General features: G+C 41.4%; 1 protein-coding gene across 1 annotated transcript; it reads left to right on the top strand.

Annotated features, from left to right (window-relative positions):
- Positions 1–239: 239 nt before the first annotated feature.
- Positions 240–11,655, top strand: LOC146519393 (ceramide synthase-like). The gene is made up of 6 exons (XM_085156571.1): positions 240–2,266; positions 2,812–2,895; positions 4,666–4,882; positions 6,028–6,123; positions 8,574–8,683; positions 10,021–11,655. The coding sequence occupies exons 1-6, from the start codon at positions 2,148–2,150 to the stop codon at positions 10,256–10,258; spliced, it is 864 nt and encodes a 287-aa protein (XP_085012697.1). The 5' UTR covers positions 240–2,147; the 3' UTR covers positions 10,259–11,655.
- Positions 11,656–17,210: the final 5,555 nt, after the last annotated feature.

Below are 17,210 nucleotides of genomic sequence, written 5' to 3'. Positions count from 1 at the left end.
TTTTTTTTTTTGACTTGTGTTCCCAACAAATACTTGAATTTCTTAAAAAAATGTTTAGAGTTAAAGTAGTGAATGACAGAAACATAAATAAATGGACACTGGATAAAACTCTGGCTCGTTTCCTCTGCGCCTCATTAAAGGAACATTTCAGCTGCTGCAGGATCTCATGTCGTCGTTCCAGTTTTGAAACGTCGGCTTTCCTCAGTCATGTGACTCTGCTCCAACAAATAAAGAAACACTTTACAGCAGGGCTGAGGAGCTCCAGGCCTGCAGGTTTGATGTCACCCTGGGTCAACACACACGAATCACATGATTAGTTCATGGCCAGGCCTCTGGAGAACTTCAGGACAGACTGAGGTCACACGTAAAACCTGCAGGACGCCGTCCCTCGAGGCCTCGAGTTCCCTCCCCTGTTGTAATGTTTTGAGCAGTGTGTGTGTATAAATTTACAAAGTGGTCACGACCTGCTTCCTTTAGGTGGCGCCACAGAGGATCATCCACAAACCTCCCCTGAGGTCCCCCTCTTCATCCTCCACCCTCCCTCCTCTGCACATGCTCAGACCGTCCCTGACTCTGAGCTGTCCCTCTGATGGACTCGTTTCTGGTCCCGTCCCTGCTGTCCAACATCTTCAGCTCCTCCTCCGTCTCTGAACCCCAGCAGGTCTTTAGACCCTCCCTTTCCTCCTGCTGCTCTCCTCCTGTCACAGATCAGCTCTCACACTCGTCTCCACCTCTCTTTGGTGGCTCGTATTTAAACTCCTCCACCTCCCTCGCCTCCCTCTGATTCACTCATTTATTCTGAGCTGCTTCTACTGACTCCTCCTTTCACCTGCTCGCATTTATCATTAATAATATAAGAATTCATCTGTTGAAGTCACAGAAGTCTGACAGTAAAATAAATCCCTCTCATTTCTAGTTTCATGAACTTTGCTCAGCGCCAACTATAAACTTAAACGTGCTCGGCCTGTCGTGACCCAGTTATGGTTCAATAACTGAGGCTCGTGTCTCCATAATCATCACAAATCGACTACAATAAGAAGTAAAAGTTAAACAGTCTCTTATCTGCTCGTTCAGACAAATAACTCAGGGAAACAGACTTTGAACTTTAACCTTTAGGCCGATATCACACACCTGAAAGCTCCGCCCTCCTCTCTGCTTCACATCTACCTGCACCTGTGTGCAGAAGGCTCCATGTTTTTCATCTGGAAACAGTCGTTCATGTAAAACTAAAGAGTTAAAAAGATTGTTAAAAATGACTAAATGCTTCATTACTCATTAAACGGTGATAACGGGAACGTGTCCTGTTGGAGCTTCTACAGTTGCAGCAGACGGATGTAAATATTTGTTCAGACTTGATTGGCTTCAGTTTGTCAGCAGAGTTTTAATACTGCAGCACTGATGCTTTAATCAAGTAAAATCATGAATACTCGTTCAGCTGCTGTTTGATCTGCATCTGTGTTTAAGAACTTCTCACATGAACGTCACAGAATGAAGACACGTGCACACTTTCATTCATAATAATTGACTTTATCTCCCTGTGAGGACACAACATGTCATTCAAGTGTAGTTTCACTTTTTTCAGGCTGATGTCACATCGTTTTACTTCTAATGAAAAGAAAACTATTTTTTCATTATTATCTATAAAACAAAGTGACGTCCAAGCTTGTTCAGCTTTAATTAGTTAATGATGATGAAAGCATCACATTCAGAAAATCAGTCTCCAGCCAACAGCCGTTCACACCTACAGGCACCAGGTAACCTGACCCCACTAACTGCAGGTGATTGTGGGAGGAGCCCACTCACCCACGCAGGTGGTGGGTCAAACTCAGCCTTTTAATTTGAAATGTATTTTCCTGTCCCAGTTACTCTGAGCAGATTACGAGGACGTTCCTCGAGGTGAGGCCCACCTGTGAACAAAGCGTTGCTCGTACTTCACACTGATTTGCAAATAATCAAATGACACGAGTCACCTGGAGGAAACCTGCTTCCTGCAGATCCTCTCCCATCAACACACCTCTGACAGGTGGCAGCAGGAGGCTCCTCCCCCAAACCACTCCTACCAACCCGTGCTCTCCTAACCTCCCACATCCACGGGAGCGGGAGAGTAAAGCCACACACACACACACACGTCTGAGACGTGTGTTGCCATGTGGGGCCTCGTGGCTGCCGGGTCCGTCTTCTTCCCAGGACTCTTCCTCGTGTCCAAACAGGCTCTCAAACAGCTGATGGGATGGAGCGAGGGGGACGCCGCTGTCGTGTCAACACGGTAGGAACACACACACGTCAGAGGACATCACACTTGTTTCTCTTAAATGCAGTTTGAGTTACGGAGGATGACTCCCCCAGAAGTCCCACAGTCTCATCACTGTGAGCTGAAGCTGCAGATGCATCAAGACTGTTTTTGTTTGCTGTCATCACTTTGTGTCTTTGTGTCTCTTTGTGTCTTTGTGTCGTGTCCCTTATTGTTTCTCAGTTGATCATTTTTTTGCCATCTTGTAGTTTTTTAAATCTGTCATTTTGTAGTTTCATCTCTTTTTGTCTCTGTGTAGTTATTGTGTATCTGTAGTTGTGTGTTTTGCACTGTTTGTAACTGGTTTAATGACTTTACGTGTCCATGTGAGTATTTGTTTTCCAACAATAAGGAAGCTGTGACCTCAAACAGCTCCTCGCTGGGACCTTTATGAGACCTAAATGTGAAGCTTTTATTTTATTTTGTTCTTTTTTTGCAGATTTAGATGCATCACACAAACATACGACACGTGTGCAGTTAAAGCTCAGCTGATTTGATTATTATCTTGTTTGTGCTCCCAGCCTGGTGTCATCCATCCAGTCCATCATGGCGTCCTCAGCCGGATGCATCATCATGGCGTCCTGCAGGGACGTCATCGAGGACCGGTGAGGACGCCTCTGGTTCTTATTGTCTCGTCATCATTTTACCTTCATACAATTAAACCTTCCCTCTGTGGTCCATTTATCAACAGTGTCATTGTTATTAATCTTTTCTCATCAAAGTTTCCTCCCAGATTATTTTGAATTTAGACGTTTATTTTTGATTCTAACATTCAGCTAAATTATTATTATTATTTTTTTCTCCAGGAATAAAAATATATTTAAAGCTGCTGCAGAGAAAAGGTAAAGGCCTCAGCCTCAGTGTGAGGATTCAGTATGAAGCAAAGCTCAGCCGATAATCTCATTAACAATCTGAGCCTAATGTGCAGCAGCAGCAGGGTTATTTCAGTCTGAGACTAATCCTGCACGCTGAGCATGATGGGAAATGAAACTCAGAGGGACGACAGTGGAGCGCCGTGGTGGTCAGCCGGTTTCTCATTTCCCAGTCAAAGTGGAGCAAAGGTTTGAATCTGAGTCTGAGCTGCATTTGCTTATCAAATCACAGCAAGGAACTCTGGGAGTTCGTGCACCTGCAGCTCAGCAGCAAGTTCAGTTTAAAAAATACATTTTTATCTCAAAAATAGGAAAGAAGGAAGCGTTTCAGTGCTTTACAGCAGTAAAAGTATCCAAAAAACCTCCAATACACGTTTCAGCATTCAGGCTGCTGCACAGCTGAGCTTTTCATCCACTCACACGTATCAGGAGTATCAGGGTGGTGTTGGAAAAGGTGCTGCTGGTCGTCCGTGCAGGGAGGAGGTCGGAGTGGACGGATGGAGCCGCATAATGAATGTTGTTCTCCTTATTTCCATCACATCTGTTGCTCCTGATGCTCATATTAAACATGACCATGAGCTCAGTGTATTGTAACAGTTGCTGTTGTAATGCAGCGCATCGCCACATGGCGGCGCCCCCGTTTTGTTCTTCTTCGCAGTCTCTCTGTGATGGATTCTTCTGTGTGTACGTGGACTAGTGTGCTCTCAGGTGATGTGTGGTAGAGGTGGCACTTTTATTCTTGATACTTTAAATAAATGAGCACATCTGGAAAGTCAGAAGCCGTTGCTGATTCGCTCCCCACCTGCTGGCTTCATCTCCACCTGCTGGCTTCATCTCCACCGCACGCTACAGTGTGCACAGTAATGAAAAAAGCTCTTTTTTTTCTAACTGTTGGATCAGTGTGATGTCACAAAGTTGGGATAATACAGAAGCCTCACCCACATGCTGTGTATGAGGGGCAGCCAATCAAAAGACAGCTCTCTCACAGGGAGGAAAAACTAGTTTCAGGATGACCTGAGAGCCTCCAGTGTGAGACAAAGAAGGATTACTTTTAAGTGTGATTCATGCAAAGCTGCTTTAGACTCCAAGACAGAAAATCTAGAGCTGGAAATAAGAAGAGAACAGTTGAACAGAGTCTAATCAGATCTAAATGATTGTTTTAATTATTCACCTGCTTATAAGACGGAGGAAAAGGTGCCCAAAGAGGCTCAGACATGTCTGAACTGCAGCTTCTTCTACTTGCCTTTCAGTGTGACAGCGCCCACTAGTGGATGCCCATGCTTACTGCAGTAAAGGAAGTCGGGTGACAAAGTGTTGGAGCCATGAAGTGAGTGCAGGGAGGAGGCCCGGGTGGATGTATGGGTCAGATAACGTTAAGCTGGAGCACAGGGTGGTGTCTTGGATGTTTCTGGCCTAAATGAAGCCGATGTCTTAAATCTGAGATCAAAGTAATGATGCTGCTTCAGCCTCTCTCTCCTCCCTCCATCTCCTCTCTCTGCTCAGACATTGGCTGACTGATGCTTACATCTTATTTGCCACGCCTTACTTTGCCTACGACATCTACGCCATGTTTCTGTGTTACCGGCACAAGCTGCAGGTCAAAGGTCACGAGGAGGCGGGCCAAAGCGTTGGGTTGATGGTGATTGGTTACCTGCGCAGCGAGTTCCTCATGGTGCTGCACCACATCTTCATGGTGACCTTCTGCTTCCCCGCCTCTCTGGTAACTATGACAACAGCAAACATTGAGAGTGACACATCCACCCTGATCATAGACTGTACACAAAGATGGACACCTTTGCATGAATAGAAGTCTATGAGAAAATTAACCTTCAGCTCACCTGATGCCTGAGCTTAGCGAACACTTTCCTGATGAACTGATGGTGGCAGTCGCTGGTTTCAGGTCTTACTGAATAAAACATGGAGTCGTTTTGGAGGTGAAAGTCCCAGGAAGTAGGCAAGGTTGTTGAGGTTCAAACAAACTGAAGTGCCAAAAGTTGCAGTTCCTCTGACGTCCACCGGAGGTCCCAGCGAGTGGCAACGAGTGCTACAAAAAACTTTAGTCTCAACAGATCATTTGCTCCTTTATAAAAACGGTTTAAAACGTATTCAGGCTTAAAGTTTAGGGGCGTGGCCTCTTTGGATGTATCTGCAGCTAACTGAAGTCCCTGAACTGGACCTCTAGACCAGAGGTCTCCAACCTCTTTTGCGCCACGGACCGGTTTATGCCCGACAATATTTTTCACGGACCGGCCTTTAAGGTGTCGCGATAAATACAACAAAATAAAACTAGTACCGGTACCGAAAAAAAGAAGATTTATTCATAACACACGTGAAAAGACCCAGGAAAACCGAGTTAACGATAAAAACGATAACAAAATAACGCTGAAAACCGATAAAAACCCTGAAAACTATACATTTCACACCTGAGCCTCAACTCTCGCGGACCGGTACCAAACGACTCACGGACCGGTACCGGTCCGAGGCCCGGGGGTTGGGGACCGCTTTTAATGATCTGACTGAGAATACGTCTGCTGTGAGGCTGCTGTACTAACAGACCGTCTGAGGCTCCAGTTTAGGTGGAATTCTAAGATTTTATTCGGATGTAACTTGACTGTTATTGGCAAATATCTGTGTGATGCTCCCATACAGTTTATGATAACCAAGCTAGCTAGAATTAGCTGCTAACTTAGCGCTCTTCAGACCCTGTGGTCCAAATGTGATGACCTCCAAAATGCTAACACTGTGGGGTTTCCAGTGTTGAGGGTGACATCATGGTGGCTACATCCATCGTCTTTGTACAGTCTGTTATTAAAGTAAAATATGTGCACATTAAATTAAAATTCCTCCTTCCTGTGTGTGTGTCAGCTGTGGAGGCAGGGTAAAGGTGATTACTTCCAGGGCGTCTTGTTTCTGGCTGAGCTCAGCACCCCGTCCGTCTCTCTGGGGAAAGTCCTGATCCAGGTAATCCACCTCCCTCCAACCTTGTGTGTGTCTGTGTGTGTCTGTGTGTGTCTGTGTGTGCATGCTTAGACATCTTTGTGAGTTGTCTGCTACACTTATGGGGACCAAAACCAGTCCCCACGAGTTTGAAGACGTTTTTGATGCTCAAAATGTGGTTTTAGTGTCAGGGTTACAGCTAGTTATGGTTAGGCTCAGTGTTCAGTATTGATCTGGACTACCATAAAAAAGATCAAACAGATTCACTGATTGATTTAAGAAAACACACGAGGTCAAACGTTCCAACTTGATACGTTCACATTGAGACTGACGGCAGGCTGCTGCTTGATGTGAAACCTCGATGCTCAGTCGAGAAAATCAGAAAACTCCTCGAGACACTAAAACCACAAGCGGCTAACGCTAGCACGAACACGGATGCTTTCATTAGCGGAGCACATGAGGACCCAGGAGGGTGAGTCAGAGATCAGAGTGTCCACGCAACAGACACTGACGCCACGGCGCCGGACACTGAAGGGAAAGTCCGCTCCTACAGGACGAGGCTGAGGGGCGGGTCACCTCTGACAAAAACTTAAAACAAGTGTGAGCCCATAGAGAGGAAACCAGAAGGACATTCAGAGTTCATCATGGAGAACTTTCCAAAGGAAATGGGCAGGAAAGATGTGGAAAATGAACCGGCTCCTTTTTGCCTTTAGAAGATGTGAAGGAGTGAAAACTTGGTGGCTCGTGTTTGAGTGATCAGCAGATGGCTGCCATCATCGTGCTGCTGTGGCTGCTTGAGCATTTCTTTCGTTTAGTCACTTTGTTCTCAGCACTTTTCGGCGTCCTTCCATTTCTCCTTCTTTCTTTCGTCTCTCTCCTCCACACTGGACCATCCATCCATCCTCGTGTCGTTCTCAGGGCCGCGGGGGGGCTGAGCCTATCACAGCTGTTTGTAGAGGCAGGGTTCACCCTGGACAGGTTGCCAGTCTACACTCGACTATTCATTTCAATTTCATTTCATTTATATAGCACCAAATCACAACAGCAGCGTCTCAGGGCGCTTTAATCACATCATATGACCCCCATGAGCAGCACTTTGGGAAGGAAACAGAACCAGGCTGATTTTTTATTCATTAAATAATTTACTCATTGATTCATTAATCTACGTTTTAGTTAAATGACAGACTTTTACAAATCATCACTCAGTCAGTGTGTCGGTTTGTAACTGGGGGCGTTGCCGTGACGGCGCCTCGTCCTCACCCTGACAGTCTGACCATAAACGCCGTTTGGTTCTTCACAGTGCTGAGCCAAGTATTTGTTTTCTAAGTATAGAAGTTCAAGGATGAGGATGTTTTATATTTCTCTCTGTTCTGCAGCACAGCTGTTAAAATCATGAGCATGTGTATCGTCTCACTGTCCCACTTCAGAAACACATTTGAGTTTATTCTGGATTATATCATCTCTGTCCTGGCACCAAATGTGTAATAATCTAAACACTAAATTGATCCACTGCTTTTTTAAAGGCGTATGCCTCCACCCACCGTCTCCCTCAGCAGCATGAGTCTGCTGCTGTTTAGACTGATTCTGGGGAAACCTGAGGGGAACTATAATCTATAATCTCCATCATTTCTAATATCAGGAAAAGATGAGCACTGTGCTTTCTCTGCACATGCTCATTGGGACTCTCCACGCTCGTGGAGCAGATCATTTAAAATTGATTTGGGATAAAATAGTCTTTTTTTTTCCTTTTCTTTTTTAAAATAAAGCATTTTTATTCTGTCGTCTCACTTTAACCTCCTGGGGCCTGATGTCCACCTATGACATCATGCTGCCACCGTTCTATCGAAATTTAAAACAAATCTCCTCATACATGGATCTCAGTTTTCTCAGAAACAAAAATAAATCTGTTAATTCTTTGTTTTTACATCATCAGGTCTCAATCAGCCCAAACATCACAGAGAAATGACAAAAGCATGAAAGAGTTCAGGTCTTAATAATAACTGCAGCTTTAAACTGAAACATTTTCATTTTTCAATATAAAAGTAAATACTGTCGTTTCCAGCTCGCTGCTGTTGGCAAACCAACATATTCTAATAACGTGCTGACAACACATCAGTTTATTCACCGTGAAAATACACAAACACACTGTGGTTACTCACACAGTACTAATCGTTTGTGTTCTGTCATCTGTGCATATAGACTTTAAAATCTCACATTTAATAAAGTTCACTGGTTTCATAAAAGCCAGATACAGACTGTTAAGATCAGCAGTTACATAATTACTAAACTCTGAAACATTTCCACCTCTAACCAGCTCCGTCTGCACGTTTGACGTCTCCTGTCGTTATTTATTCAAATGAATGATTTGTTTTCTGTCTCGTTTCTCTTCATGATGATGATGACGATGATGATGACGATGATGATGACGATGATGACGATGATGACGATGATGACGATGATGATGATGTCTTCAGTATAAGAAGCAGCACACGCTGCTGCACAAAGTGAACGGCGTCGTCATGCTGCTCACCTTCTTCGGTTGTCGGGTCTTACTCTTTCCCTACCTGTACTACGCCTACGGCAGGTAAGCCACGCCCACCTCTGCTTTTGTAATAATGATCAGAAACAACAGTGATTATCTGCAAACACAAAAGCCCCCAAAATGAATCAATATTTGTTTGATCATTTTCCTCTTTGTCTCTTTATTGACTTATTGTGGAAACGATGACCCAGCATTACAGATCTATAAGGATTTATATCTCATTTAGTTATCAGTTGATTTAAAGGTGGACGTGGTTTGTGTCTCAGTGTTCAGTGAGAAACAGGTTTCACATAGAAACTGACGTTAAACACCAACACAGAGGCTGAGCCGAGTGTAACTTTATCTTTATTTTGTGTTATAAAATCAAACTATGTAGCAAATTAAATGAGTTCGACTTAATTTTAAGATATTTGTAAAATTCAACATAATCAAACAAAAAATGAGCCCGTTTACTCTGAGCTGAGGGCGCGTGACCCGCACACGCACAGACGGGAACAGCTGAGCAGGAAAACCGTGAGTCACGAACACGTCACACTGATCTCACACAGTTGGTCACACAGTAAGTACAGTTACAGTGTTCGACGTCGGGCCCAAAGGACACGTCGTTCAGTGCAAGTACGTAAAAACTTGTAGCCACAACATCCGCAGAATGACTCTGATCTTTGTGAGCGAGAATCTTCTGACTCCTCAGAAACTTCCAGAACGCTGCGCGACTGTGAATCACACAAACTGAGAAGTTTTGATGATTGACACTTTTTAGCTGCTTTTTCCTCTGAAGGTTAAAAATATCAAATATCAGACATTTAAAGAATATTTTTCTTTAAATGTCTAACTTATATTTCAGTTCGGCTCGCCCCAAAAAACCAATAACATCTGTTTTCTATCCAGTTATAAATCTTATAAATGATCAAATCTTCCAAATAACTTTGAAATTTACAGATTATATTTTTATGTAAAACTTTTTTCGGCTTGTCTTCGACTCATTTGACTTTATGTAGAAAACTTAAACATGTTTTAAGATGATTCATTGTCACACTGCAGAGAAACTGAACTCATTTACTAATCGCTGTCGTGTAATTATTCTGGTATTAAAATTTGCTCTTTTGGGTTTGAACTGACTTCGAGTTGTTCATGAATGTCTGAGCCACATCTCATCGCAGCTTTGCAGGATTCAGAGTTCAGACTAACTTTAGGAAGCCAGCAGAGGGGCCTCAGAGATATAAAACTCCATGATGACCTGACACAACCAGAAACATTCAAAATAGTTCTCGATGTTTTACAGTTTTAAGTGTTCGTCTTTGACATGAATGTTTGATTAAAAAAAAGTATTAAAATGTGAGTGTAACTTTGATCACAGCGCCCCCTGCCTTGTTTTTCAGGTATGCATCGATGCCGATGTACCGGGTGCCCCTGGTGGCCCCATGGCAGTGTAACCTGGGGACGGCCCTGCTCTGGCCTCTCCAGCTTTACTGGTTCGCGCTGATCTGCAGAGGAGCTCTGCGCCTGTTCACCAAACGCTCAAATTCACCACCTGCGATTCTTAAAGCCGACGGCAATGTGGGTCCAGCTAACAGCTGCACAACCAATCAGACAGCTGGTGGAGGAAGAGGAGAGTAATGTAATCCGATCGAGTGACGTCTGCCTTCAGAGCCAATCAGATTAGCAGGGGGGCGGTGACTGTTACAAAGAGATGAGTGAACGTATTGACAGAAAAGCTTACAGACGCAGATCCATTATTAAATGGAAAAAGGAGGAAATGAACATTAGAAGCGTCAACAAGTTTAATCAGAAGGGAGACGACGACTGTTTGTCGTAAAACCACACAAGAAGAATCAGGATGATCACACTGACGTTTACGAGATCATACGAGGAGCAAACCTGTACCCCGACCTGTAAGGACAAAAGATCAAACTATATGTAAAAAGGTAGAAATGGTTTGTGTGAAGATGATGCTAATCGGTTTAAAGGGAGCAGAGAAATCATCCTCTAAGATTAGCTTCATTTAGGAGTCCCACAGGGATCAACATTGGGCCCACTGTTATTCACTCTGCACAAACTGTTCGTCTCCAGCGTTCTGCAATCGTCACAATTCTGTTCTGTAACATTTCTATTTGGTTGAGCTCATTTTAAATCTCTAATAACCAGTTTTCTACAGTTCAAGAGCTTTTATATTGTGCACACGTGGAACAAAAAAGTCGATGCTACTGAGAAGCAACTTTTCTTAAACAGTGAAAACAGTTCTGATTATATCATCTCTGATGAAGGAGTCCCACAGGGATCAACGTTAGGCCCACTGTTATTCACTCTGCACATGAACTCAGTTTATTAACTGTATTGATCGTGTCAGGATCCAATCTGCTAACCACTGATTAAGAATATATTAAGGAATCAAAGTATTACATATTTATCAAACAGCTTATTGGGGGACTATTAAATAGCATATTTGTAGGTGCAGAGGCGTCACACTGTGAGCTACACTCCATATATTCGTTAAGTTCATTAAAGTTTGCAGTGGTTCTCTAATAGGTGCCTTAGTTTTTCCGATGTTCCCAACAGTAAATATTGTCCAGCTTCATTCTGCAAAGTCAGTTTTGAAGCTGATGTTAGCTCTTCCTTTTCCCCCACGAGCACAGCAGAGCCTGCGTCGATGTCCAACATCAAAGCTACTCCAGTGTTTACAGTCGTCTTCACCTCTGCATCACTTTCAGCTGAAGAAAGGACTTCTTCCTCCTGCGTACAACATCTGCACTGTTTATGCTGACAATACCATCTTGAGGATTCACGACTTCATTAACATTTAGACCAGTGTGTGTTTAACCGTGCCGAGGCCTTTTAATAAACAACAACAACCACAGGCCTGTTTGTTTGTTTTCTGATCCTCACTTATGTGACTCAGTTTCACGTCGGCTCGTTTTGTGTCTGATTTTTTTGCAGCATATAATTTGTTCTCATGTCTACAAAATACATGTTGATCAAAGATCTTCCTGAATTAATAAATTTGACTTAAAACTGAATATTTGACATGAATTTTCTGCACTGATCATCTCTTTATGGAGCATCAAGAATGACTTTTACCCATGTTTTATTATTATTTCGTTTCCAGGTATTTCTCAGGGATAACAGGTAACTTGTTTGTTTTTTGCCCCCCCCCCAGCTTACTGAGGATGACAACTGCTCTTTAAAATGTATTTATTTATTTATTGTTTATAGACAAATCTCATAAAGAACATCTGAATGTCCATCAGGATTCACTAAATCAGACTCATTTATTTAACAAAGTTCATTTCTGTAAATAAACTTTGTAAAGTCACAGGTTGAAGTTACCTGTACAGGTGCTGTTTTCTTCAGACTTAAGGACGTTTGGTAATTATAGTTTTCTTTTTCAATTTTAAATTTAATGCTAATCATAATAGCAAAGCACATCTCAGGTTTGTTTTAATCACCAAACTTAGAAATAAATAAATAAATAAATAATAATAATAATAATATATAAAATGAAATTGGAAATTTGAATTTAAAGTCAAATGTTCAGAAATCTGAAGAAATCGTTCTGTGGATAAACACAGAGTCTGGTCAGCAGCACAGCTCACATTTAAAGTTACAAACGTCACATTTTCACTGATAATCCTGTTTCTCTGCAGCTCTGTATTTATATACACATATATCACCCAGTACTTCATATTTGTTGTACTTGTACATTTTTTTTACTGAACAGTTTAAACTTGTGAGAACTGACTGATCTTTTTGTAAACTCCTGTTTAAAACCTTGTAAATAAACTGAGGCTGACCTCATGCCCCAAACATCTGTGTTTAAGGTGGACTGAATCTCAACTTGGGCCAGGTTACAGTCATGTAATACCAACATTAACCACACGATGGAGCAGTGTCAGCAGGCGTCCTTAAAGACGCGTTCAGATCCCCTGATCAGGAAACCGCTGCCCCCTGGTGGTCAAAGTCTTACTTCAGGTTAGCAGACGGCATTTGCTAGATTTAATCTGCAGATTATTTTAAAGTAATAACATTAATAACTGTCCACAGGTTTCATTTACCAGCCTAATTATTTTAACACAGAAAATGAAGATTTCTCTTCTTATAACCAGCAGCTGTATTTTCCCATTAATAACTCAACGTTTCAAAGGGGATCAGTTTTTCTGATTTATTATTTAACCACAGGTTCATCGTCTCACTTGGGGTCATTTAACAGTTTGTTTCTTAAAGGTCCAATCAGGGATGAGGTCTCCAGCTCAGCTGAGTCCTGTACCCTCGCTGCTCTTTAAACCGATGCTCTCATTATTATTGTCCCAAATAAATGAATACAAACACTGTTAAGACTTTTTTACATAAAGGAATAAAAGCATCTTCATAATGTGAGTAAAGGTCAGTTTCAGCTGATGTTGATGAAGCTCTGCAGCAAGACTGCTGAACATCAGATTTAATCATTCAGTCTCAAAGATCTTTAAACACAGAGAAACAAATAATTGTAATCGAGTATTTTGCAGCCCTTCAGCAGTTTCTCATTAAAGGTTTCAGCCCCGCCCCCTCACGCATCATCCATCCTGTTAAATGAATACAAAATATACAAAATTGTTGTTTGTTGTAGTTTCATTTTGTTTTTCCATAACTGCTCTGCAGCAGAAAGAAACCACAGCATTCACAGAACAATTCAGCTCTTTGTACACAAATCCTGTTCTCCCAGTTCAGTCACGTGACCATGTTTGTCGTCCTTTTAAAATCCAAGTTACCTTTGAACCTGCAGAAAAAAAATCCTCTCATTGGTCTTTTAAGTCTTTAAAGTCACAACCTTAAAGAAGAAAAAGAAAAAAACATTTACACGAGCAGGGTGACCTGGTGTCCTTCATCAGGACCAGTTTAACCCCAGTTTGGACTCTGGAGGTGGGAAGGCTGTCAGCGGGTCAGAGCAGAGATGTGGAAAAGCATTTGTAAATAAAACACAGACACAGCAGCTGGAACACGTTTCCGTGATTAGGACAGAAAATGAACTCAAACATCAGAGACGGCAGCCTCGTCACGCTCACCGCCTTTACAGAGTTGGGAAATATTTACACCTCAGCTTCACCACTTTGACCCAGTCAGAGATGTTTCACCTGCTGCATGAGCGCTTTCAGGCTGAGCATGCGCACCACAGCCACACAGCTAACATCTGCAGCAGCAACTGCAGGAAAAGTGATTTTATGCAGGAAGACTGAACCCACAGTTACTTCAACAGCGAACCTACAAAACACTGCCGCCTGTAAGTGTGCTCACATCCCTCTGTGCTGTGCAGGTCTACATCCTGCTTGTTATTCATGCTGTAATTTATGGCAGTTCATGGAGGACGAGTCTGTAATGCCTAATAAACTGTCCCATCCCTGCTCTTACGTTTACTGCAGAAACATCTTTAAACCAAATGAGCCCACGCAGCTCTTCATTAAACTTCTCTCTTTAGATGAAACTCTTCAGATTATTCTGGAAGGTGCCCACAGACATGATAATGAGGGAAGCACAGAGCATCAGTAATGTACTCGCTCAGGTTTATTATTAACATTTGTAACAGACCTGAGGCTTTGCTGACACCTGCTGGCCAGTTGTTGTACTGCGGTTTTCACACAGTCCTGAAGCTGAACCATCAGATCCTTTATATTTACTGTAAACATGATGAAACATGAGGATTTGAACGAATTTTAAAGACTTTGCTCATAACTACTAAACCTTTTCCCAGCAGGTAAGTTTTTTTTTTATTTTTTTAAATTCCACCATTGACTTTGTAGTTTGAATCAGTCTTTACTGATCCTGTATAACCCCGCCCTCCGGGGACAGATTTGTTCACTCCTGGTTTAAACTCACTGCAGAAGAATAATCAAATCTAAATAATTTGCAGAGAAGGTGTTCACGTCTATCCCAGTCAGTCCAGGTTCAGACGCTCTGAATAAAATTCGTTTTTTTTTATAAGTATTTTCTTCTCTGTGGTTCTGGAGGTTTTTTTTCCAGGTGAACCTTTTTTTAAAATCCAGTAACATCACTTTGTTCTTAAATCCTGACTTGGTTTCTCAGGTTGGTTGTTCAGCTTAAAGAAAGAGCTTCTAGAAACACGTTGAGCTGCTTTAACAACAGGTTTCTCTTTGATCGTCACTATAAATGTGAGGAAATATAAATATTACTCAGATTACTCTGGAAGGTAACTACAGATATTATAATTAAACAACATCTGAGTAGCAGGAGCTGAAGTGTTTCCGTGTCACTTAATCCAGATTAAATATCTCTAAATTTTTTAAAAATCACATCCTTCTAAATGATTTTGTTCTGAGGGGTGGAGAAGTCCCCGAGTCTCCAGAGAGCTCCACCTTTTTGTGATTCTAACAATATTTTCTTGTTCTCATAAATCCTGATTTCAGGATTATTCCACAAGCACAGATTCTACTCCTGTTTTTAAAAATCACAAGACTTTACTTGTGAATCCCGTCATTCACATAAATCCAGTCAGGAGGTGATGGGTTGTTGAGTTTCTCCCTCTAACATCATAAATGGATGTTGTGCGCAGAACCTCGACCAACTCTTTGTGTGACATTTGATAAAATCATCAGAAACAGACACAGAGAGACTTTTTATTAGTATTTTATTTTTTCCAAGATGACACAAAGTAAAGATCAAAACAGTCACTGGAAGGAGAATATAAGACCTGAGGCAGCAGACTCATCGAGCTCCGATGCAGCACTGCAGCGAATATCCTGCAGGCTGGATTGCAAACATCACAACACACCTGGGTCTGTAAGGTGGAGCGGCGGGGCAGCTGAGCATGAAGATGCATCCTGAGCTGTCAGACAACATCAAATATGGCCCAAAGAAAACCTGCAGCACAGCGACCACAAAGGTCTGTACAGAAGAACTAACCGGCTAAAAGGAGGCCCGACATGAAGCTGTTCAAATCCAGAACCTTCTCACTGATGCTGTAATAACACGCTGCCACACCATCATAAAAAGACAAAGAAATAAGAGAAAGATGATCCAAAAGGACCGTGAAGGAGTGTAAAATGACACAAACAGACACCAGAGGGCTAAAAAAGAGAAAACAGACCAGAAACTGATAAAAACAAATGCAAAAGACACAAAATAAGTAAAACATGATGAAAGTTTACCATGAAGAGAAGTGATATGGGCACAAGAAACTGAAAAACAGAAAAAGACTGAAGGAGCACAAAGGCCCACAGAGCGACACCAAAGGGCTCCAAAGAGCTTCATGGCTGCAGTCGGACTCACAACGACACTAAACAGACACAGACAGACTTTTTAGTGTTTTATTTTGTTTTGTCTTTGGATGTCTGATGATCCCAGTTTGATTATTATTTATGATATAAGCTGTTAAAGCCACAAATGTCTTCAATGTAAAAAAGAATAATAAAAAATAAAAATACTGATTTAAATGTGATGTTCATGTTTTTTACTTGTTCTTTGCACTGAAAAAAAATCATATGTTTTGATTTGTCAATATATACATCATATATATCTGGCATAAACATGCCAAAGCAATAAAGTGAGAGTGAAATATAATATAATTGTCATTTTGGTTTGATTATCATTTCATTTTAAATGTTAGACTTTACGGCCATAAAACCGAGTATATTAACAAAATGAACTCAACTTGTCACTTGAAGCAATGAAGACATTTGTTCGGCTCTTCTTTCATTTGATGATCTCTCCTTTAGTTGTTTCCCTTTAAAAGACGCCTGAAACAAATTATTCTCACGTCTTAGACGTGAAGATTTGCTGCTTTCCTTTAAATTATTGACTAGTTATTGCTTAGACCCTGACTTTACTTGATTAAAAACAGCAGGAAAAAGATTTCCTTGCCTTATATTGTGGATTCCACACAGAATAGGTAGAAGAGGTGCTCTTCTTGTATTTTATTTCCTTTTACATCCTGTAAATGTATATTTATTTCCCAAAAGCTTGATTCTGTCTTTCTGCACGTAGTGTTTTCAGTGACGCTACGTGCAGATAAACAGAATCAACCTTTTGGGATTTCCTTACCTGAATGATTGAGCATGCATCAAAACGTTGATTTATTTTTTCTTTTTACGTTTATTTATACGTTTTTTTATCAGCTGTTTGATGAAAATCCAGTGGCTGTATGGTGAGTTAAAGGTACAGTTTTTCTCATGTTAAATTTGGAAATGTTCAGAAAATCAAAAGCATATTGTGGGATAATCTCAGAGGCAATGTGTCAGTAATTACAGTGTAATTGATTCAGATCTTTCAGAAATATGGGAAAATTATAGTTATAGATATTACTCTTATAGTGATATCACTTCTACAGTAACAGTAAATGGCAAATCTTCCTCTCACTAGTAGAGCAGTTTTTTATTAAAAGAAATACACAAAATAAATTCAATAGACTGGCTTTTTCCCATAACGTGTTATCAATGTCTTAAAATATTTCGTTTGTATTTTGTGTATTTTCTAATGTTTTAATATCGCTTTTTAATTTTTTCTAATTCCGATTTAGAACGATTAAAGTTTATTGTTGTTGTTGAAAGTAATCCTCATTATTGAGTTCAGCTGTTTCGCTGTCATA

Source organism: Neolamprologus multifasciatus, chromosome 4 (genome assembly GCF_963576455.1).
Source record: "Neolamprologus multifasciatus chromosome 4, fNeoMul1.2, whole genome shotgun sequence".
NCBI classification, from domain to species: Eukaryota; Metazoa; Chordata; class Actinopteri; order Cichliformes; family Cichlidae; genus Neolamprologus; species Neolamprologus multifasciatus.
The sequence above is the reverse complement of the archived record's forward strand: the minus strand, read 5'-3'. Positions and strand labels throughout refer to the sequence as shown.